Here is a 23,392-nt window from a genome sequence, read left to right as displayed (position 1 = left end):
CTCAGGCTCCCCCTTATGACCGGGAGGACAGCACCCAATGCAGCATTTTCATTACCAGCCACGCTCATTTTGAGTGTTTGGCACAGAGCTTGACCTCCAAAGGTTTTAGTTTGACTTCTGTAATCCATGCATGACTGAGCCAAAGTTAACACACGTGCAAAACTGTTGCTCTTGAGATAGAGACAGAGATGGAAATGGCATCGTGCAATGTGCCAGGCAGTCTGTGAGCTTCACAAACAGGCTGATTCGACACCCACAGCCCTTTGAAGTGGACCTGGTATGACTGTCAGCTGCAGAGGAGGAGGGCACGGTCACCAGAGAAAATGGGTCTGGCCCAGATGGCCACACCTTTGTGCTGAGTCCCGGGCTGAAGAGAAGCACAGGCCGGGAACCCAGGCACGCTCTTCTGGGCCACCTGGACCCGCACAAGAAGGGCAAAGGCCACAAAGACTGCGTGGGACTGTCTCGTTACCCTTCAGAAACAATGGCAGGAGTCAGGCGGCAGGTGACTATCAAGTGGACACTAGCCGACACTACCTGATGAAAGCGTCAGGCAGCATGAAGGCCCTGTAGGTGTCCTACGGAAACTAAGCCCTGAGCTGAGCAAAGCCCTGAGCTGGCGCCACAGCTGGCGGCCTCACGCAGCACCCGAAACGTGCTCCCCCAGAACCCACTGGAGCCTACACCACAGAAGAAACTGGGGCCACCTGCTTAGTCCTGGTGGCTCTCAGTTCCATCGCCCTCCCCTGGGGTGGCGTCCTCCCTCAGGGCATCCCTGGCTAGCTCCGAGTAACTCGGAACAGACGGGGGCCATCCTGCCCTCTCCCTCCTCCCTGTCTCCTCACCCCGGCAGCACTCCCCTCCTCTGGAAGGGAGGCACCACCCGAGACTAGGGGACAGAGGAAGGAAAGAACAGAAACTAAACAACCTGGAGCACAAAGGGAGCAGAGGGGAGCCGAGACAACTGCAGGCAGAGGAACCAACCCGGCCAAGCGCTTAGCCGAGCAGCCTCAGGTGGGCAGGTGGGAGCACAGTGCCCAGCCAGCCACCTGGGTGGGCAGGATAGCAAGGAGACTGGTTCCCAGGGGGAGAGGCCTCCAGGCCGGGGTGTGGTCAAGTGCACTGCACTCTACCTTTAATGTCCTCGTGGGAGCCCAGCCGGTGCCGTCAATCGAATGTTCTCTCAGTAAACTGAAACCAGACAGAAAGGCACAGTGGTCAGCAAGGGCAGCCTCCCGTCACGTGAGCCACAGGTGTGCCCACCGCGGCTACCACGCCCTCTGGGCCCACGTCTCCTCTTCAGGACATCCACTTTCCCCAGGCTCCCCCTCCCCAGGCCTCACAGGCCCCCCGACTCCCAGCAGAAGGCCGTCTCTACCCCAAGGCTGTCCACATGCTCGTCTCGTGTCCTGCACCACGTTTACTGCTTGGACAGCCAGGTCTTTAATCCTGCACCACATCAGGTTTTAAGCAGGAGAAAGCATGTTTAACATAACCCACAGAGAACACCTGCCAACTTGATATCCAGAAAATGACAACCAACACTGAGAGCTTCCTATGTGTGTTGTCAGCACGATCCTAACCTTCCCTCAATGCCTCAACGACCCACGAGGGAGCCGCTGCCATTTCTCCAACTAACGGAGGCAAGAAAACAAGGCACAGAGCAGCAACACGCCCGGAGGGCACGGGCCTCATGAACGGCCCGTCGAACCGCACAGCTTGCCAGGAACTGCGGGTGAACACGGATGACAGCTCCTAGCACATATTTTAACACCTTGTGTTTGTTTTTTCAAAAAAAGCTCAAAAGGGAAAAATGAAGTTATAAAGGTAGATTAACACAAAATTCTGGATGGTGGTCACGAGTGGGTGGGAGGCCCACGTTTGGAGAAGGTGCGCACGCACTTTGGAGGTCCTGTGGGGTCCTGTTTCTTAAGCTGGACCCCAGGGTCATTTTCATCACTGTTCTATCAGCTGTACGTGCACATCACAAACTCTCACAGAAATGGTTATTCCATGCTCTGAAAAATTAGTTTACTGCTAAGTTTCCTTCTAGGGAAAAATTAGTTTGGCATCCTTGAGCTGTATCCTGCTGCCGCTTTCAGGTGTACGTAACAGCTCCTAAGCTCACACGGCAGCATCAGGCTCTCCGCGCGCCTTAATTCCTACTGTGAAGAGAAGTTTTGGATCAGAAAAGGTTCAAATTCACATAACTCTATTAGGATCGGGAGAAAACAGAAATATGCTATGATCTTAATTCCTCATAGAGATCAGTCAGAAGAAATAAAACCTGAAATTGGCCACTATGACTTACTTTGAGCCTTGAAAAGAGAAGGAGAAAGAAACAGACGTCTCCACCCTGCAGAGGGCCCAGGCCCTGCGGACACAGAAGCTCTGCAGCATTTGGGAACCATGTGCCAGGTCATCTCTTCCCGGAGGCAAGAATCAGTTCTGTCTTTGTTCTTTTCTTTTCCAGACCTTGCCACAATCCTTAGCCATCTATCTGATCACTTGTTCAGTGCCCGTCTCCCTAGGAGTCAGCAGGTCTCACAAAGCGAGGAATACCAACTGCCCCCACCGCCTCTGGGTTCAGCCACCATTAGCGGAGGGAGGGAGCCAGCTTAACTGGCTGAGCTGTCAGCAGCACAGCCAGAGCACAGGGCTCTGAAACTGGAGACCAGGTGTGTCTACCCAGGGCAAGCCCCCCTAGGTAAGGGCTGGTGGTGGTGCCCATAATCAGGCAGGCTGTTCCCAATCTGCAGAGCACAAGTCTGGGCACAGAGACACTGTGGTGAGAACACAGTCACTGTGCAGGTTCGTGCCCAGCCCCAGCAGCTTGCAGTCCTGCAGGAGCTCAAGTGACAGGCCATCAGGGAGGGCACTAGGCAAGGGATCACAGGGTGCCTCAGGAACTACCCTGGAAGCAAGGGCCCCAGGAGAAAAAGTGTCAAGTGCAACCACCAGGGTCCTGACCCCAGGGCCTCTCATCCCACAGACATGGCACCTCTGCCCTCTGACCCTGAGCTGAGAGCGGGGGGGCTGGGGGGGTGCCCCTGGTGGGAGCACAGTGAGCCTCACAAAGAGAGGTAAGTACCCTTGTACTAGAGCAGGCCCCGCAGAGAACCAGGCGCTGGTCAGCGCTGCCGAGTGAGGAACCCAGCCAGATGCTGCCTGGCGGTCCCTGCAGACCAGGAGTGGCTGGCTCGGGCGTGTCTTTCTCTTTATTCAGGAGATGCCGTGAGTCAGTGGTACACTAAGCCCCTGCTGGACACTGTCTATTTTTTTCACAAACAAGGAGTTTAATCTAACACATTATTTTCCGAAAAAAAAAATCCCCCCCCCCCCCCAAAAAAAAATCCCTACAAGTAGTTGACAAGTCCAAGGGTAAGTACCAGGTAAATGCAGACCTTAGAGCCGAAGGACCGACACAGATATAGAGAGATGCGTGTCCTCCCGTGATGCGAGGGAGCCTGTTCTCCCCCCGTACCCGCACAGACACATCTCATCCCACTGGGTGTTTGTTTTGCACCGGGCGGTTTGAGGAGTGGCGAGCAAAGAGCCTTTCTCTGGCTACCACTGGGACGGAACATCCCTCAGTGCTTACCGTCCACTTGTAAATCTCCTGAGTCACTACGTGTAGAGGTGCTCATTCTTCCTAGTGGACGTATCCATCCTCTTCATACTGATTGGTAAAGACCTTTTACATATGAAGGATGTAACCTAGCTGATCTTTTCTCTCACTTTTTGTGTTTTGTATATTTAATTTTAATGTGGCTAAATCAATGATTTTCCTTTAAGGTTTCTGGCTTTTGTTGCTGGCTGCCCCTGCTGAGTTCTCCTCACTCTTTGCTAATGACCTGATTTCTTTGAAGACAGCAAAAGTAACAGGATAAATCCTGCTCTGGCCTTAGCTCTGGTGGAAGACAGAGCATGACAGGGAGGTGGAGTGCAGTGGATGCCTAGGAGAGCGAACAGCAGCGGCGATGGCCCTGGGGGAGAAGGCAGGAGCGAATGCCATCTATAAGCTGAAGCTGGAGGAGTCAGATTTTATGAGCACGATACTTAAAGGCCAGATGTGGAAAAGATGGCTCTCATAAGTACATCTGTGACTGCCGACAGAAAAGGAGGCGGATATGAGAACAGGGGCTGAACTGGGAGCTGGGTGCTAACTGTGCTCTTAACAAGGAAAAGGGGGCACAGTCAGTTAAGCATCCGACTTTTTTTTTTTTTTTAAAGATTTTATTTATTTATTCATGAGAGACAGAGAGAGAGGCAGACACACAGGCAGAGGGAGAAGCAGGATCCTTGCAGGGAGCCTGATGTGGGACTCGATCCCAGGACCTCGGGCTCACACCCTGAGCTGAAGGCAGATGCTCAACCGCTGAGCCACCCAGGCGTCCCAAGCATCTGACTCTTGATTTCAGGTCAGGTCGTGATCTCAGGGTCCTGGGATCAAGCTGAACCTTGGGTTCCATGCTCAGAAGCAGTCTCCCTCTTCCTCTGCTCCTCCCCCACCTCGCATGCCCTCTTTCTCAAATAGGTATATAAACCGTAAGAAAAAAAAAAAAAAAAAAAAGGAAGAAGGTCCAGCTGTGCAGGCACAGGGCAGTCAGTGTATAGTTCCTCCCCACAGGCAGGGGCTGGTGTTCCCTGGGTGGGGTGGGAGGGGAGATGACACTGAATCATCACAGGAAGGAAGCAGAACAAGGTGCCAATGCTAATGCCTACTTTCGGCCCTGTGGCTGATGGTTACATAACCTGCCAAAGTCACCTGGCTGCCGGCGGTGCTGTTGCTGGCGGTGGCGCTGGTTCCCAGCCCAGGCAGTCTGGGACCAGAACCGGTGCAACTCCACGGCTGCCTTACCAAAGTGACAAGACACAGAGATAAAGCCCAAGTGCTAAATTTACTTAACCACAACAAATCACACACCTTCGCGAGTTCCCTACATCAGGGATCAGCAGCCTCAGGAAGTGGGAGGACACACAGGCCACCGGGGACATGAAGCTCTGGGAAAGCTGTCCTGCTCTATGCACAGCAGGACTATTGCAGTAAAGAGAGGACATCTTAAATACAAATGCTTAGGTCTTAAACTTGCCACCTACATTCCCCTCCCTGGATCTTATAAATCATACTTTTCCTTCTTAGCAAACATCAGCCACATGGAGGGACTGCAGCCTCTCATTACAACAGGAGCGAGAAAGGATAAGAGCCCTGGAGCGAGGACAGGCAGGGGTCTTGGCCACCAGAGGGCCCAGGAGGCCGCGGGTCTGGGGGTGGAGGCAGGCTGGGGTGGGATGTGCAGCCCGGGAGCCCTGAGGGTGACTTCCCCACCCTCCCTAATCTTGGCCCAGCCTCAGAATCTCCTCTCAGTGGAGGTCCTTTGTTAGAAAGCACGATGCTCACACAGAGTGCTCACACAGAAGACAGGAGAGAAGAGAAACCCACCTTAGACATATTTCGCCTGTCTCTGTGATGTTGGGGTGCCAGATCCTGGTCAGGCATTTCACTTTGGGAGGCTGCAACACAGAGAGAAAGAGATCACAGGCTCTCCAAATCATGCCTGCTGCCACAGACCCCATCTAGCCCCTCGTTGCACTGCTTACTTGGCACTCAGCTTGACTGGCCAGCCAGTCTTCAAGTTTGGACCCGTGTCACCTGGGCGGGAGTGTCTTCACACTGCATCCACAGGTGCTAGTCAGCCCCACGAAGCCTGCCTGTACCCCTAACACGACCCTTCTACAATCCCAGGGCCTGAGGCTGTGTGGGGCTGGCAGCTGGGCCTCGGCCACCTCTGACCCACCCCGCCAGGGCTGTGCAGGAGCCTAAGCTGAGCTCCAGGCCCAATCCACAGATGCCTGTGCTCTACGCTGCGGAGCTGTGGCTGAATGTGACTGCTCCTCGCAGTGGTAGCTGGGTCCCTGTGCACGTGTTTCTGAAGATGCTATTGCCATGTACACTGTCCCACATCCAAGTCTGAGTCTGCTTTATGCTTACAGGAGAGAGAGAGAATGAAAATGAATATGTGGGAGTAAGGCACATCGATAATCGCTTATCATGAGGCATGTTTAGATAAAGCTGTTCTTTTAAAGTGACTCTAAATACGAGCAATCCATACTCATTTAAGACAAAAAGACAACGAAAACACAAGGCAAGATCTCTGACTTTCCTTTTGTTGTATATAATTCCACCCAGAAATAATCTCTATGAACACCTAATACACATCTTGTGAGCCTGTCTTCTAGGCCCCAGAGATGCGTGTGTGTGCGTGCACATCCATTTTTCTTTATGGGAGTGGGGATGTGTGCTCTCCATCTCTTCAGGCTCATTTCTGTCACCACTTCAGATGGCTTTGGGCTTTCTCATTCTTCATGGTACCAACGCTAGCATTTCACAGGCAGTTCCTATTACTGGACATTTAGGTTGCCTCCCCCCTCTACCACGGACTGGACTAAATCAGCGCGCTCATCTCTGCTCACTTCTGTGGGAAAGATCTTCCTGGGATGAAGCCCAGGTAGAGGAACTGCTAGTCAAGGCACATAAGCATTGTCTGGCCAAATCTCACAGACATGTCATCTCATAGACATTCTTTGTTGGGGGCGGGGCGGGGAGGATGTTTTCCATGTTTATCATTTGGTATTAATTTGAATTTATGATGCTATTCTTCTGTAAAGTCCTAGTAATCAAATTTTTGTCTTTGTTAACAACCACTCAGACTCTCCTGCACTTTTTCTAGTACTTGAATCGTTTCATTATTTTATTTGTACAAAACAGACATATTTTTCCAGCACTCTTTAAGTTTCCTACTGATTTTAAGACACCGTAACATCAAGAAACTCACCCAGATCATTAATCCAAGTATGAATGTAGGTGTCCAAGGAATACAGAATTTAGGTTCAGAGTGAGTTTAAGTTAATTTCCTAGGCTCTACTTTGCTTTCCTTCAAGTAAACGGGAATGGCTTTGATAGAAAGTACGCTAGTTGTGCATTTCCAGCAAGGCCTTTGGGTTGAGGGAAGGCCGGCACTGCAGGGCTGTATGAACCTCCCTAAGCAACAATACGGTTTCCATACTGCGTAGACGGAATCACCAACTTGGCTTCGGAGAGAACCTGAAGGCTCTATCTCCCTTCCTTCTAGAGTGCCTGTGACATACCGGTCACCCACCTAGCGTTCACTGTATCTCCAAATATCCAATTGTATATGCCCCTCTCTTCCTTGCCCCTTCACACCCTCTGTAGTCAGATGTTGGCACAGACATCTCTCCTGTCAGTGGTCCTCTTACTACCTGTGGTCCCCAGGCAGGAGAACAGATCAGAACCGTGGACCCAGATTCTGACACACACTTTCCAAACAGAACTCATAGACCTGACCTCACCGCTCAACAAGACAGACAAGAAATACCCAGCTCCACCTACTTGGCATTGCCACCTGCCCCACCACAGGCGAAGAGTTTAATATATGACAGCCACTGCATTGCAAACCAACCGGGAAGAAGGGATTCTTCAGTGCACAACTGGCTAATCATCTGGAAAAACACAGTTAGGTCCCCATGTAAGAGTTGTACTGCAGGGGTGCCTGGGGGGCTCAGTCAGTTAAGCATCTGCCTTCGGCTCAGGCTGTGATCCTGGGGTCCTGGGATCAAGCTCCGCATTGGGCTCTTTGCTCAGTGGGGAGCCTGTTTCTGCCTGCCCCTCTGCCTGCTTGTGTTCTGTTAAATAAATAAATAAAACCTTAAAAAAAAGTTATACTCCAGATGCACTAACCACAAATGATACAGAACTATAAGAGTACTGGAAGAAAATGCAGATGAATTACTTTGGGATCTGAAGGCCTGTTTCAAGCATTTCACAACCAAGAAAAACTCATGAAAGACAAGTAGATTTTAGTACGGTGGTGAAGCAAAAAAAACAACCCAAAGTTTTACAAAATAAAAACAATAAAAGACAAAGGAAAAACAGAAAAATCTTCACAGTACAACTAAAAAAATTAAGAAAAAAGTTTATATAAATTCTAGCTGAGAACTCTTATAACAAATATCCCAATGGAAAAAAAGACTAAGGACATAATAACAGGTCATAAAGAACAGAAAAAGCCAATAAATAGGAAAATATATTTAGTATTCTACTTACTTAAGAAATGAAAACTCAAATGACAATTAGATACATTTCCTCCCAAAATGGCAAAAAGAAAATCAAAATACTCCATCTTCGTGAGGAAAAAGGGCATTTTCAAATAGTAACGGTGAGGAAGCCACTGGTGTAATAACCTCTCTGGGGGCTAATTTACTAGTACTGATGAAGAGCTTTAAAATTAGCATCAATTACTCCATACTCGGAACTCCACTGCTATGGATTCATGCAAAGGACAGAGGCAGATGTGCACGAGCTGCTGTCTGGGACATGCACGACAGTACTGCTAAAACCCGCAGTCAGCGGTTAACAGCCTATGCACCAAATGCAGATGTGGGCTGTTTCTGCATAGGATCTAATCATGGTTTCTCCATTTTGAAAAGACTGTTTAAAAAAACCTCACGTATTTTATGGAAGAAAAAACATATATGTGATAGAGACCATTTATGGTTCACAACGCCTAAAATATTCACTATTTACAGAAAGTCTGGTTCATATTGTCAAAAACTGGTCAACTAGTGACCAACAACAAAGGACTGACTTAAAACTATGATGGATCATACAATGAAGTGTTCCTATTAATGATGATGTAATGATACATTAATTGACATGAGAACATTTGTTCATCACATTTTAATCTTAAAAAACCCCAAGTTACCAAGTTATGTGTAGCATGATCCCTTTTATATGTATGTTACCCATAATATACATCAGAAAGTCAATGGTGAGCATCTCTCAGTGGAGAGGTAACAGGTGATTAATATCTCATTTCGGCACAGCCATACTTTCTCAGTATCTTAAAAGGATACGTTTCATTCGAGGAAGAGGGGAGTGGGAGTTCAGTTCACTTGAAAGATCTCTGGCTCCCCCCTTACCCTTTCTGGGGCTGGTCATGACCATGTCTCTTGATTTGGTTATATTATCAAAACTGTGTGAGGGGAAAGGAGCCTGGGTGGCTCAGCAGGCTGAGTGCCCGACTTTGTTTCGGCTCAGGTCATGATCCTGAGGTCCTGACATCCAGCCCTGTGTCAGGCTCCACGCTCTGAAGGGTATCTGCTTGTGTCCCCTCTGCTCCTCCCCCACTCTCTTATTCTCTCTCTCTCATAAATAAATAAAATCTTTAAAAATCTTTATTTTATTTAAAAATAAAAGGGACGTACGTGTCACTTCTAGGAGGAAACTAGAGGCAAAGAAGAAAAAGCCGTGTCCTTCCTCCTGCTTTAGCGCACGGCTGCACCAACCAACGCACATTCGACATGGCAGGGGAGCATCGTAGGACCCTGGGACTACGACACCATGTGAGGCCCTGATGCTCCTCTGGGCATCCTGATCGCATAGGGATCCCCCATCCCAGGGTGTCACCACCCTGGCTCATCACTGTGTCTGTGCTGTCCCCCAGGAGACTGGGGTTCTTAAAAGGCCAGCGTCTGACACAAAACCTCGCACGTTTTGAAAACTTGCTTCATGTCACAAAATAATTTCAGCCAATGTCTTAGAGGGATCACAAGGCAGGTTTGAGGCTGTGAGGTAAAGTTCAGGGACAAAAGGACAAAGAGCCAAAGGAAAACCTCAACTTTAGCTGCTGAAGTGAAGGGGCATTGAGGGGGTAGGGATACCAAACAGGTATTTTCTTTCTTTTAAAAAGTTTATTCTAGGGCAGCCCCGGTGGCTCAGCAGTTGAGCGTCTGCCTTCAGCCCAGGGTGTGATCCTGGAGACCTGGGATCAAGTCCCACGTTGGGCTCCCTGCATGGAGCCTGCTTCTCCCTCTGCCTGTGCCTCTGCCTCTCTCTGTGTCTCTCATGAATAAATAAATAAAAATCTTAAAAAAAAAAAAAAGTTTATTCTAAAATAATGATCTATTTTACTGAGCAAAAGTTTTTCAGAATGACACTCTCAATAAGTGACCTTAATTGAAGGAGCTATTAGGGTCAGGAGTTTTTAAAGAGTCCTTATAAAGTACAAAAATCATATAAAGTTATGGCATAAACACAAATGAGCCCAAGACAGCCCCAGAGCTCTCTCAGGCTGACCTTCTAAAAGGCGGCTCTCTCCTCAGCAAATGAAACACAGGCGCCTAAAGTTCACTCAAATGCCTGCAACCTATGCATTTTCATATGCTGGTTTCATTTTCTACACCGTAAGTCTGCAGGGGTAGAGAGTGCCAACCCCTGGACAAATGTGTACTGTGTGTGGGGGTAGCAGGCTCTCAGAGCCCTGGAAATACAGCGTAAGACACCCCCAGGCTCCCCTTCAGGCAGCTGCCGGTCTAGTGGAGAGGGACACCGAGGATTATACCAGCAGAGATCCAACTACAAAAAAGGTAAACAAAAGTACCTCTGTATGGGTCAAGCACCACATCACATGATTTCCCGGGGACGGTGCCACCCCCCACTCCTTGCCGTGAGCTAGTGATAGTCGCCGGCCTGGCAGTAAGGCTGCTGTGCGGCCTCAGCCTGGACGTGGAGGCGGAGAGGGCAGGCAGGGGCCGCAGGAGCGTGGAGTGGAAGAGGCCCTAACGGTGGCAGGGCAGGGTCTGGGTCCACTCCAGAGGGGCTGGCCTCTCAGTGCCCCTGGCGTGAGAACACGGGTTTCGCTTCTGATGAAATCTAACCAGTGTATCATCTAGAAATTTCCCATAGGAGACAGAAACTAAATATAAGAATGTAAAACCATCGTAAGTCCCCAATTAATATAAGAAACATGTCCTCGAGGCTCAGTGGTTTTCTATCCTGCCTCTGTTTCTTGAAGAAGTCACACAGGGACAGGACAACATGACAAACGTGTTCTCACACCAAGTGGCCACTGGTTTGGGGGAAGGTCGCCCGTTAGGTAGCTGGGCAGGCCTGGACAAGAATCCGCTTCAGCAATGGAGCCGTTTATTCTGGCAAAGCTAACAAGGTACGTCCTTAACTCTACCTCTCTGGACCCTAACTTCCTGACGTGTGAACATGGGAGCACGCACGTCTCCAGGGAACTACTGGAGAACGACATGAGGGGAGTGAGTGGGGGCACCTGGCACATAAAAGCTCCTAACAAAAATCGGTTCCCTTGGTGTCTCCTCATGCTCTGCTCTCTTCCAATGCTGGGAACGAGAGGCCCTGCCAACTAAATGATGCCTAATGTACCTGAATCAGGGGTCCTCAGATTCCTGCCTTATCTCACAAGTCGGCCAGCTCATGCTAAGCCCTTCCCCGAGCCATCCTCCTCTTCAAACACTCACTGCCTCTCCGAAAAGACGGTGTCACATACTCACCACCCGTTAGCATTCTTCCAATGAGGAGTCCTTAGAGAGGGCAAACGTCCAGACAACGGAAAGGTCTGGAATTTTAAGCGCCTGCCGTATGGCTGGCTGTTTCCAGAAAACATCGTACTAGCCCCTGGAATTCTAAGCATCTGTACTGAAACCAAACCTCTCCAAGTGCGTCTCACCTGAGGGAGCCCAGTGTTCTGTGAAGCGAGACCCCTCAGTGTGTGACTAGGGGCACAGAGGACGAGAGCAGGGAGCTGGATGGATGGACAGACAAGACCTGAAATGCACATTTTCCCGTCTTTGCTTAAAAATTAATTTTTTTCTTCTGAGGTTGCCAACTCTTTCCCACCCTCATAAACTATATTCAGAAAGAACTTTTAATGTAGTAGTCTAGTAAAGACCAATTCCTTAGATAAAAGTTTGGCTTTAAATAAAAAAGTGTGACAGCCAGTGAACTGTGCCCTGGTGGTGGGGCCAGGGCCTGGGGCAGGGGAGCCTAATCTCACTTGTCAGACAGTAAGAACAGTCACTGCAGGCAAACTGCTAGGGCACGTGGGAGTCCCCCGTACCCACAGCCTCAGGTTAACAAGAGACTTGATTTTATCATCAGATTTTATTTTGCTATCTGATAGGCCTAGAGAGGGAAACATTAGGGGGTTGCTTACACATATAAACATATTTATATACGTAATTGTGGAGTTGTTCAGATCTGTCCCTGGTTTCTCAGTGCCCAAAACCCTCAAATCTGAGTTGCTCATTCATCCTCACTACTCCTCAACCCCGATTCTTCCTTCAAGTCGACTTGGTCAATCCACCACACCCAGGGTGCTAGTTCTCATTTCGGTGCGTATTAACACAGTTCCAGAGATTCTGAGGTCATCTAAGAGTCAACCCCAAGTCAGGACAATTCCAATCTTATATCTCCTGAATTGCTCAACTGGCCTGACCCCTTTCCCAAAGTGATTCTCTCCTTTCCTTCTCTGAATTCCCATATATTAGTTTCCTGGCACTGCTCTGTATCTCTGTTGTCTGCTACTTACGGCTTTTATCATTTTACAGTAACTTTCTACACTTTTTCTCACCTTCCTAATTGGTAAGTTCCTTAAAAGTAAGGATAGAATGTGACAGTACTTGGTATAATTATTACCTAGGTAGGTCTCTGAGAGATTAACATGTAGCTCCGGGTATAAATTACTTATGGTTTAAAACTATGAGTCATTCCTCTTTTCTAAAATTGTAAAATTACACCTTGGGAATTTTGGTGTTACACCATAAACAAAACTACAGTTTAAATAAAATGCTTTCTTCTCCAGTGCCAGAATTTAACGAAGAAACTGACATCAACTATTCAGGCAGCCCCCAGTGAGGGTGCCAGCCTTGGGACAGCTGCCCCAGTCTCGGCAGAGCCGTACTCCCAGTGCACACTGCCCGACACACAGCACTCACAAGTGCTTGTTGAGAAATGAATCTCTCTCCTAAGGCTCTGAATACTGCCAATGAGTACCATTAATCACAGAAATATGGGCCATTCTGTACTCGGCCTCAGGACTGGGGGGACCCAGGGCAGGGGGGTGCTGGGCCCTGTGACGGCCACTGGGCCACGCGAAGGGGAAACAATGGCTCAAACGCAAGCTACTCACCACCATGTTGTATGCATCAGGAACTTCAGTTTCAAACTGAAATTTTCCACCCTGGTAGTAACCCTCATCTATCAAAAACACAAAACAAAACAAAAAATCCTTAAAATCAAAAAAAAGGAAACAAAAAGCAAACACTATGTTAGGATATGGCAAATACAGAGAATCAAGAGTTAAATGACAGGACTGCAGGGTTGCTTGTTACTTCACCAAATCCTGCCCCTGTCCTAATGATGAACTCCACTCAGCTCCCCACTGGCCTGCCTGCTGTCACCCCACTAGCCAGGCTCCCTAGGGAGGCATCAGCACCCTTCGAGGGAGCTGGTTCCTCTTGCTCAGTCTCCCAGCACCTGTCAAAGGGGCCCTGTTCTCACCTCGGCCCACCCCGCTCCACATCACAGCACCCGTGAGCCCCCTCCAAGCACATCTCATGACAGGTAACCATCCAGTTTGAGCTGCAGGATCATCTGTTCGCTGCTGGTCACTCCATGAGAACGTCCGTTCCGAGGGGTGCTCCAGGGCCTGGAGACAAGCAGTGGAGCACACAGACGGAATCCCTGCCTTAGCGAGTCCACAGTCAACACCTGCGGGCTGGCTGGATGAGTGCTGGCTGCAGCCTTCTCAACAGAGCGGGCCCTCTGGAACAGGGCTGGTGGACATGCAGGAGACCTGGGGTCAGGGCAGCACTGGGTCAGACCCCCCAGTGCAGTCCCAACTCCTGGGATGGCACCTGCCGCCTCTCAGCCTCTTCTAGGGTGGGCCCTGGGGTGAGCCTGGCCTGCAGGTGCATTGTAAACGCTCCTGGCGCTGCTGCCAGCAGGGGGCGCTCCACCACAAAGGTGCTTGAACCTGAACCTGGCACCCCGGGCCCTGAAGAACTCTGAACTTCACAACTTGACAAAATTATCATCTTTAAAATCAAAGCTCAACTTCACCCCCAAATATTATCATTGTGAACAAATCAGCCATTGTACATCTTACTGCTTCCCTCAGCTACTGACATAAAACGAATATTTAATAGGAAGTTGTTAGTGTTCAATAAATCATCATTAAAAAAACATTTTGGAGACTGTGTCAACATTTACATTGCCCAGCAGGTAAAACTAACATTGCCTAGACCCCAACGGTTCTGTTCCTTGCCAGTGTGACAGAAGAGAAATATGCTATTTGTTTTACGTTACAGTCAGCTGAAGAAAAGTAGTGAGGCTGAAATTAATTTCATATTAAGTCATTTTTAAAATTAGAATTGATGTTCTTTAAGTATCCTTTTATTACTGAAGTACCCACGTTCTCATTACCAATATGAAACAGCTCTTAAGAAGATTAATGTTTGACTTTTATATTTGTTACAATGTTTCTTAGTCTGCTGTTTGTCTTTTGAGTTTGTGGTTTAACTAGTTTTCACTTTTGAGAAGCCAGTCTTTCTGTGGTTTCTGTCTTGTATTACGCTTCCAACCAAGATTATAGAAACACTTGATTTCTCGGTCTTCTCTCAGCGATCTTGTGGTTTCGTATGTTCCATCAGCTCATCCACTCATAAGGTGGTGTGTCTTTTCTCCTTGCTTGCCTAACATCACGTAGTATTTACTCTCTACCCTTCCTCACTTATCTGACGCGTCCATTTCTAGTGCTTCCAAGTGCACCTGGATTCGTGACTGGCGGTATCGAGTCTTTGGAAAAGACTTTCTTGGGGAAAAAGATTACCTCCAGATATAAGAACTTTCCAAACAAAAAAAAAAAAAAAAAAAAAAAAAAAAGAACTTTCCAAACAAGTGGCATCTTAGGTATGAAATAATCAGAGCACACCCTTGCTCTCCAGAAGCTCTGTGGACACTAGGCTCCCGTGTTGCACAGCAGTCACTGCAGCAGAGTGGCCTAGCACTGGGCTCTGCAACCCGTGTGGCCATGCGCTGTGCGCCATGCCCTGGCTTCTGGTGCAGTGCTCCATCTGCTCGCCTCTCTTCTTGCTCCTCAAAGCTGTGCTCCAGCCACTCCATCCTGCCATACCGCTGTGGCTTTTCTCTAGCTGCCTTTCCATTTCACAAATATATAGTTTCAACTCCACTATCAACCAGTTTCAAAGAAACTATGATTTGGTCTAACCAGGTTTTGATTTTACCATATTCCTCTGTGCTAGTCAAATTCTCATCTAATAATCATTAGAATTATATCAACTCTGAACCCACTGAAAATAAGAAAACAAGCAGAGAGTTATAAATTTTTTCTATTTTATGAAATACATCTTTCAGGAAAATGATCAGCTTTTGAGCTAGTACTGCTTTTTTCCTCTTCTAAGGTACAAATAGCTTTTGGATCTGATCCACCCTGGTTTTGAATTTGCCTAGAAACGCCATAGTCCCGCTTAAAAAGCAGCCAGGGAGCAGAATGGACCCAGAGGAAACTCAAGAGCATCTCGTTTCCTGTGATTTTCTCAACAAAGGCCCCAGTGAAGAGTCCCTGCTGATCCATCTTTCGGGTCTGGCTCCCAAGCTGGCACCTGACGGGGTGGAGACTGAGAAGGACCAACACAACTCTGGAGCCAGTGGGCAGAGGGGTCATTTAGAATGTCTGTAACCCAGTGTGCACCACATCCCAGTCTGGGACAGGCCCACTACATCACTACCCATGGGTGCTGTGGCTGAAAACATCCTGCTTCTCAGATAACTGGGCATTCACATACAACAATGAAATGTAGTAGGAGAAGTTCCTGGCATCCATGTCTCACTGGTCCAGCCTATCCAGGCCACCCAGGGCTACAATGACAAGAGCCATCTTTCCCTCCTCTTATATCTGGGAACACATTCCCTCCTGCCTTCTAGGAATCACACACTACTATCTCTTAGCCAGGTTAGAGGGATTCCTGGGAGGAGACTGTCCAAGGAGTAGGAGGATCCAAACAGCTTCCAGAGAATCCAGTCCTAGGTGGCCAGTGTCCACATGCATTCTCTCCTACAGTGAAGCTCCCTGATGGTCTCAAGAGGTCATAAGTCCTGCAAGCCCCATCCTTCCCTTTCCCTTCTCACAGCTGCTCCCACTGGGAGCAGAAGGCTGACCTCTCAGCTTTCCTCTTACCACAGTGCACTGCCCCCAGGCACAAACATCCCAGAAGGCAAACATCACAGGAAAGCCCTCTGAATGGAGGTATAAGGCAGGGCTGTGCTTTCCCTATCCTACACTCAGTTCTGTTAAGGGCAAAGTAGGGTGTTATAAATAAGACATCCCAGTTCATTTTGGAATGCCTTAAATTCAGACACATTGTGAAGTCTGATGGCAGGGATGATTAAAATTTCATTTAGCAACTTCAATCCCTAGACTAATGTAAAAGAACATATTGTCCTCATGAGAAACAAACGGAGCCAGTAAGCCACAGGCACAGCATGATCTTCCGCCCAGGTAACTGGCTCCATGCCTCACCTACCTGCTAGGAATTACACTCAGAAGAGAGGTGGTTGATGGTACATCTTAGAAATAAGTAAGACTTACCCTGAGAGTGAGTCTGACTGCTGACTGGGCTAACAATTAGAACTAGTTCTGCCTATTAATGCACTAGATAGATAGTTCTGATGAACTGAAGGAGCTAAATCTGCAGCTTCAAGCTTCTGAGGAAATATAAAGCGTAAGTTTTTATATGGTAAGGGTAGGACAAAATCAATAATATCACAAAATTCTCAACTCTTGCTGAGAATTTCAGATAAAATGAGATGTTTCCAAGTGGAGAAAGGTATGATTAATGATCAGTTGACAGGTCTTGGGAAAGTGGTTTTTGTCAACGTCTCAGAAACTGATGCTAAGGGACTCTGATGACTGTTTGGAATGTCTTTTCCAAGTCAGGTGGGTTCCAATTCTCAGCTTTCAACAAAACAGAAGAAGGACCCTAATCTAGTAATCAGCAGAAAGATCAAGAAAATATCTCCTATGATTTTTGGCCTCTAACTTTGACATCCAAGGATGGAATGTCATAGCTCTAACAACAAAATACCTTTCAGGCCTGTCTGAACAAGCAGTTCTCAGTGTCTACATTTATAAAACAAAATGAAGAAAGAAAACTGATACTGAACCCTTCTTTCTACCACAAAGTCATTCACAAATACATCAACTAAATGCTAATAGTAATAACCCCATCATTCTTAGATACATTTCAGATGAAATGCTATTTTTTTCCCAAAGATTTTATTTATTTATTCAAGAGAAACACAGAGAGAGGGAGAGAGAGGCAGAGACACAGGCAGAGGGAGAAGCAGGCTCCATGCAGGGAGCCTGACGTGGGACTTGATCCCAGGACTCCAGGATCACACCCTGGGCCGATCCCAGGGATCCCCCAGATGAAATGCTATTTTATGCTTAGTAACCATCAAAGCTTGCAACATATTGTATAAAGTCACTATTCACTCAACAAATATTTGGCAAGTGCTTATGATGTGCCAGGCATTGTTCTAGGCACTGGTGACAAGTCAGCCAGAAATGTGCCTGCCCTTACAAAGCTTACATTCTGGGCAGCCCCGGTGGCTCAGCGGTTTAGCGCCGCCTTCGGCCCAGGGCCTGATCATGGAGACCTGGGATCGAGTCCCGCGTCAGGCTCCCTGCATGGAGCCTGCTTCTCCCTCTGCCTGTGTCTCTGCCCCTCTCTCTCTCTCTCTCTCTCTCTCTCCCCTCTCTGTCTCTCATGAATAAAAAAAACAAAATTTACCTTCTAGTGAAAGAGAGACAAAGTAAATAAGGAAATCATCTAATAGATGGAGAAAGAGCTAAGGAGTAGGAGCTGCAATTTTAAATAGGGTGGTAAGAGAGAGCAAAAGCCTGAAACTGAAAAAAAAAGAAGGCCATGGGGTGAAGAGTACTACAGAGGCTGGAATCACAGCAGGGGAGGGAGGAGCTGAGGCCGAAGAGGCCACTGTGAGAATGCTGGCTTTTATGTAGAGTGAGACAGGGAGCCACAAGAGAGGTCTGGACAGAGGAGGGACAGGCTAGAAGCAGTGAAATGGGAACACTCTGATGCAAGCAACACCAGCACTTGCTGACAGATTAGGTGATGGGTGAGGAAAAAAAAGAAGCCACAGAAGAGCTGAGTTCTTTGATCCTGCAATCCAAAGGGAAGGTTTGCCAGCAGGAAGATAAAAAGGCCGTGAGGGGTACCACTGTACAAAGTTTAATGTCAGACATGCAAATCTGAAGTTTCATGTCAACATTCAAGTGGAGGTATTGATCAATAGTGGATAGATCATTCTGGAGTGTGGGGGAGTTTGGGGCTGGTTGGGGGTTCTTGGGAGCTGTTCAGTGTACAGAAGCACTTCAGATTTCAGGAGCTGACTATGGAGGTCCAAGGACAGGACAGAGTCTGAAGGGTCCTCACCTGGAGGGGTCGGGAGAGGAGACGGAGGGGCAGCTGGCACCAGCGGAGGAAAACCAGGAGTCAGGAGTTGGTACAAACAATGACTGGTACCGTTCAAAAGAAAATGCTTAAGGCCTAAGAGTCTTATAGCTAAAGAAACTTTTACAATAATTTGTGAGTATATACACATGTATATATATATTTACAGAATAGTATGACGGGTGACAAAATATTTAGCATAAAAATGTTTACATTAGGATAAAATTCTATAGGACAAGTAGAATAAAACTGAATACAGGGAGAAAAAGCAGCAATGAACATTTTCCAACCACTGCAACAGAGCTTTTGCATGCTTCTACAAAAATGCGTGATAGTGGGCGTATCCGTGCTATTTAGATTCTGCTGGAAACATTTAAAGAGCAATAATAATACTTCTATCTTTAAATGTCAATATTTACAGCACACTGGAAATCTTACTCTATGCACATTTTAAACCTAAAAGTCAGGGAAAACACCATCCTGGCCAAGATGAGTTTATAGACTGGGGTCATCAAACTTTTTCTGTAAAGAGGCAGAGAGTAAGTACCTCAGGCTTTGGGCTCTGTCACAGACTCTGTTTTGTTTGTTTTTTTCATAGTCCTTTGAAAATGTAAAAGTCATTCTCAGCTTGAGGGCCATAGAAAAATTGGCCCAAGTGGGATTTGGCTCACTTTCGCGATGGGGCCCAGTGTGCCCACCCCAACATGAAAATACACAAAGACAAAATTGTCCTAAACTGCAACACAATACACATGAGGTCAGCTCATTTAAGAGGGGAAGCTGGTGTGGGCTGGATTATTTAAGGGGAAGCCTGGGGGTATGCTGTCAGGTACAATCTGGAAATCTGGAGAACACCCGCCACAACATTAAGCACACTGACATGTGAGAATATGGACCGTGGACCTCATGCAGTCACCTGTAGTCATGCACATGTTCACTGACCCAGTCACCACAATGCAGTGGGACAGACACAACAGCACTGCTTCAAAGAAGACACTGGAGCGCAAGCAGTAAGTAACCAGCTACACCTCACAGCTAGTAGGTGGCATGGCCACGTCCAATCTAACTTTGACATCCAATCAAGCTGTCTCACTGGGATCAGAGGGTGAGCAGGGCAGAGGAGGCGAAGACAAAGAGACAGTGTCCACGAGGAAGGCAGAGTGGGATCAGAGACGCAGGCAAGACTGCCATGGGGAGGCCAGGGGCCAAGCCGGAGAGGCAGACAGGTGCTTGGTGGTGCCATGGGGTCAGGAACCAGCGAGGAGCCACAGACAGACACTAAGTCAGCTGTTATGAAAAGATGCTGAGGTTTAGAGGAAACCATGGACACAACAAGGAAAGAAACAGTAAAGAAGAAACAGAGGCAAACAGAACATCAACAGCTAAAAAATCCCCATAATATCTGAAATGAAAACTTCACCAGATGAGCTCCACAGTGAATCGGACCCTACAGAAATAGGAATTACTCACCATGAAGCAGAGAAAAGTGAACACAGCCTTGTGACCAATGGAGATATAATTTCTATATAGAGGTATTATATATGCAAGAGATATTAATACAGATCATTGCAGTCCCAGGACGGGGTTACAGGAAAAATATTTAAAGAAATGTTGGTCAAACTATTTCTAAGTTTGATGAAAATCAAATTCACAGACCCAGAAAGCTCAACAAGCCTAGGTGAGGTCAATAACCACATCAAAGCACATCATAGTCAAACTGCTAAAAATGTGATAAACTGCCTCAAGAGCAACCAGAGAATAAAATGCATTGCAAAGTGTGGAACAAAGAATCAGCACTAATTCCTTATAAGATAGAATATAAGCCACGAGGCAGCAGAATAAGGTCCCAAAGATGCTGAAATCATCACCCAGGAGGGCTGCACTACAGACAAATCCATGCGCGTTTTTTCCGGCAGAAGGAAAATAACAGACAGAAACTCAAACTTCCAACAAGGAATGAAGGTCACTGGTGGGCAGTATGCTGGTAAACATAGAAAGCAGACTGTCTAAAGCTGAGCTACAACATATGTAATGGAGTCGTGAGAACTCTAAGATGAAGGCTAGGGTGAAATGGAAATATCCTGTTATCTGTCCAAGCTTCCACCTTCAGAACTGGAAAAAGAGGAACAAATTAAACTGGAAACAAGCCAAAGGAAGGTAATAAAGATATGAGCAGAAAACAATGTTAGGGGAAAATCAGTGCAGCCAAAATCTGGTTCTTCAAATCGACAATCCTCTAGGTAACCTGATCAAGAAAACAGATAAACGTTTTCAATAGGAATTAAAGAGGTGATGTCAACATAGGCTCCACAGAACTTTATAGGACAAGATATTAAGAACAACTTTATATCAGAAAGTCTGAAAATAGGGACAACACCAAAGACACAAATTACCAAAGCTCACTCGACAATGGATAGCCAAAAGAGCCCTCTACCTACTGAAGAAATTGTATTCATGCTTAAAATGTTCCCATAAAAATGAAGCATGACATTGCAGAGCTGGGTGGCTTCCCTGGTGAATTCTACTGCTGAGGACAGAATTGATTGTAACTCTTCACACAGCATCCCCCTTCATTCTGGGAGACAGCAGCAGAGGGGGAGAAACTAGACCCTTGTGCAACACATAGAAAATGAACTAAAAATGGATCACAGAACAAACTATAAAACCGTAAGTTAAAAAACTACTTTTTAAAAAACAAAACAGGAGGTCTTTGAATTTCTTGGATCACCTGAGGCAGAGAAAGCTTAGCTCTCTGTATTGGCTCACAAGCCAATATATAATTGGAAAATACAGTTGCTATAATGACCCACCACAAAATCAGTGGCTTAAACAATACAAATTTATTAACTTCTGTAGATGGGGAAAAAATAATGGGTGGCAGGGGGCTAAAGTCAGGGAGTGGGCAGGGCTGTGCTCTTTTTAGGCAGCTCTGGGGAAAATCCTTGTCCTTCACCTTCCAGCTTCAAGAGGCTCCTGCTCCATCTTCAAATTCAGTGGCAGCCAATGGCAATGGTGACACATGGAGGACTCTTCAGAGCACTGTGCTAAGTGAACGAAGCCATTTACAAAATGCTACATATTGTTTCAGCCTATTGATAGAGCAGGACAGGAACAACGACCGCCAGGGGAACCTTCCTGGGCTGATGGAAACATCCTGTGTCAAGGGTGTACTGGTGGTTACACAGTGTTTGTCAAGATGCAGAGAACACTCCAGAACAGTGAACTGTCAATCAGACCTCTGCTACACATGATTTTTGAAAAAGATTAAAAAAAAAAAAAAAAAAAAGGCCTATGCCACATGAAAGGCACTAACAAATGGGACAGGAAACCAAGAGTGATGGCAATTTTTACAATGAGAAAAAGCTAAATAGTTTTATACACATTATATATGTTTTTACTGGTGACCATCAGAATATACTTCAAGCAAAATAATGGACAGCTTTAAAAACAGCAACTTAGGGAAGCCCAGGTGGCTCAGCAGTTCAGCGCCACCTTCAGCCCAGGGCCTGATCCTGGAGACCTGGGATCAAGTCCCAGGTCAGGCTCCCTGCATGGAGCCTTCTTCTGCCTCTGTCTCTGCCTCTCTCTCCCTCTCTCTCTCTCTCTCTGTGTCTTTCATGAATAAATTAATAAATAATCTTAAGAAACAAACAAACAGCAAGTTAGACATTTAATCTCACTGCCACTTGAGAAAATCTGAGTGTCCTGGGAAAGAATGTGCCTCGGAGTTATGTGTGAGGCAGGGGGCAGAAATCAGCCTAAGAATGGTGTGCAGCAGACACACAGGATGGTAAGCAAAGAAGCATCATGTCAACACAGCTCCTAGAAGCAGCCAAGAAAAGAGCAGTGAATGTTTTCCCAACAAAGGTTAGCCGATGCAAAAGCTGATAACTGACAGTATTTAAAAGCTCACATTGCTCTTCTTTCACACATAAAAAGAGAAGAATTGCCACCTGTATTTCTAGGGTTATCTAAAAGAAGACATTACCAGGAAAAGGCTGTTCCTCTTCAAATTTATCTCAAGATGGTTATCTCCATATTAAAATTAAAAGTCAATCTAGAAAGAACCAGGGAGAGTACGTTCTGGGTCTGAAACCTTGATGTGCTAACCACAAACGACCGAGAAAGTTCTATAGGATTGCAGTATAGGTCAAGGCAAAGGGCCTGCTTCAGTGCTCTGCTCCATCTCAGTATCTTTTAAAATCTCCATGACTATTTAAATGTTGTTCCAAATATTCCTAAATGGAAAGAAACCCATGTTTCAGGCTTATCAACCATATTCCTTTGTTCAGAAATTGGGATCTTACTGTATTTCACATTTAGAAACTTTCTATAAGTCCACAGCTCTGCAACAAATATAAGAAGGGACCATTAACCAAACATTAATAGGGGTAACAGATAAAATTTTATTACTCATTGTAAGCTACACTTTTATTGTCATGTACCAGTTAGGGAGTTTGGTGGGTTTTTTGGCGGGGGGGGGGCGGGGGGGGCAGGGGAGGGAGTTTTGTTTTTTTATAAAGATTTTATTTATATGGGAGAGAGTAAGCAGTGGGGAGGGACAGAGTAAGAGAAGCAGGTTCCCTACTAAGCAGGGAGCCCAATGTAGGGCTCTAACCCAGGACCCTGGGATCATGACCTTAGCAGAAGGCAGACGCTTAATTGACTGAGCTACCCAGACGCCCTCCCAATTAGGAGTTTTTATAAATTAAATGTTCAGATTAAGAAAATGCAATCTAACAACACATTTAGGAAAAATTTAGGTGAATACACACACAAAGAATACAAGATTTACCATGAAGCTATAGAATTCTGTAATCAGAATTTTTGTATGTAAATCTGATTTAAAAAAGATGTTATTAACCATTAACCCCCCCACACACAAATCTAATAAAGAAATTATATCCAGTTATATAAACCTTACAATTCAATAACAGGACAAACAACCCAATTTTTAAATGGGAAAAATATCTGAACAGACACTTGAACAAAGAAAGATACACAAATAGCA

General features: G+C 46.7%; 1 protein-coding gene across 3 annotated transcripts in view; it reads right to left on the bottom strand.

Moving 5' to 3' along the window:
* The window catches only part of UBE2F (ubiquitin conjugating enzyme E2 F (putative)), a 55,541-nt gene that overhangs the window by 8,428 nt on the left and 23,721 nt on the right, over window positions 1–23,392 (bottom strand). For all 3 annotated transcript variants that reach the window (XM_072796872.1, XM_072796873.1, XM_072796874.1), the window contains exons 5-7: window positions 13,017–13,084; window positions 5,444–5,514; window positions 1,134–1,191 (exon numbers count right to left, since the gene is read on the bottom strand). In XM_072796872.1, coding sequence (XP_072652973.1) covers window positions 1,134–1,191; window positions 5,444–5,514; window positions 13,017–13,084 — 197 coding nt within the window. The remainder of the gene's footprint in view (window positions 1–1,133; window positions 1,192–5,443; window positions 5,515–13,016; window positions 13,085–23,392) is intronic.

The sequence above is a fragment of the Canis lupus genome, chromosome 24, assembly GCF_048164855.1.
Source record: "Canis lupus baileyi chromosome 24, mCanLup2.hap1, whole genome shotgun sequence".
NCBI classification, from domain to species: Eukaryota; Metazoa; Chordata; class Mammalia; order Carnivora; family Canidae; genus Canis; species Canis lupus.
The sequence above is the reverse complement of the archived record's forward strand: the minus strand, read 5'-3'. Positions and strand labels throughout refer to the sequence as shown.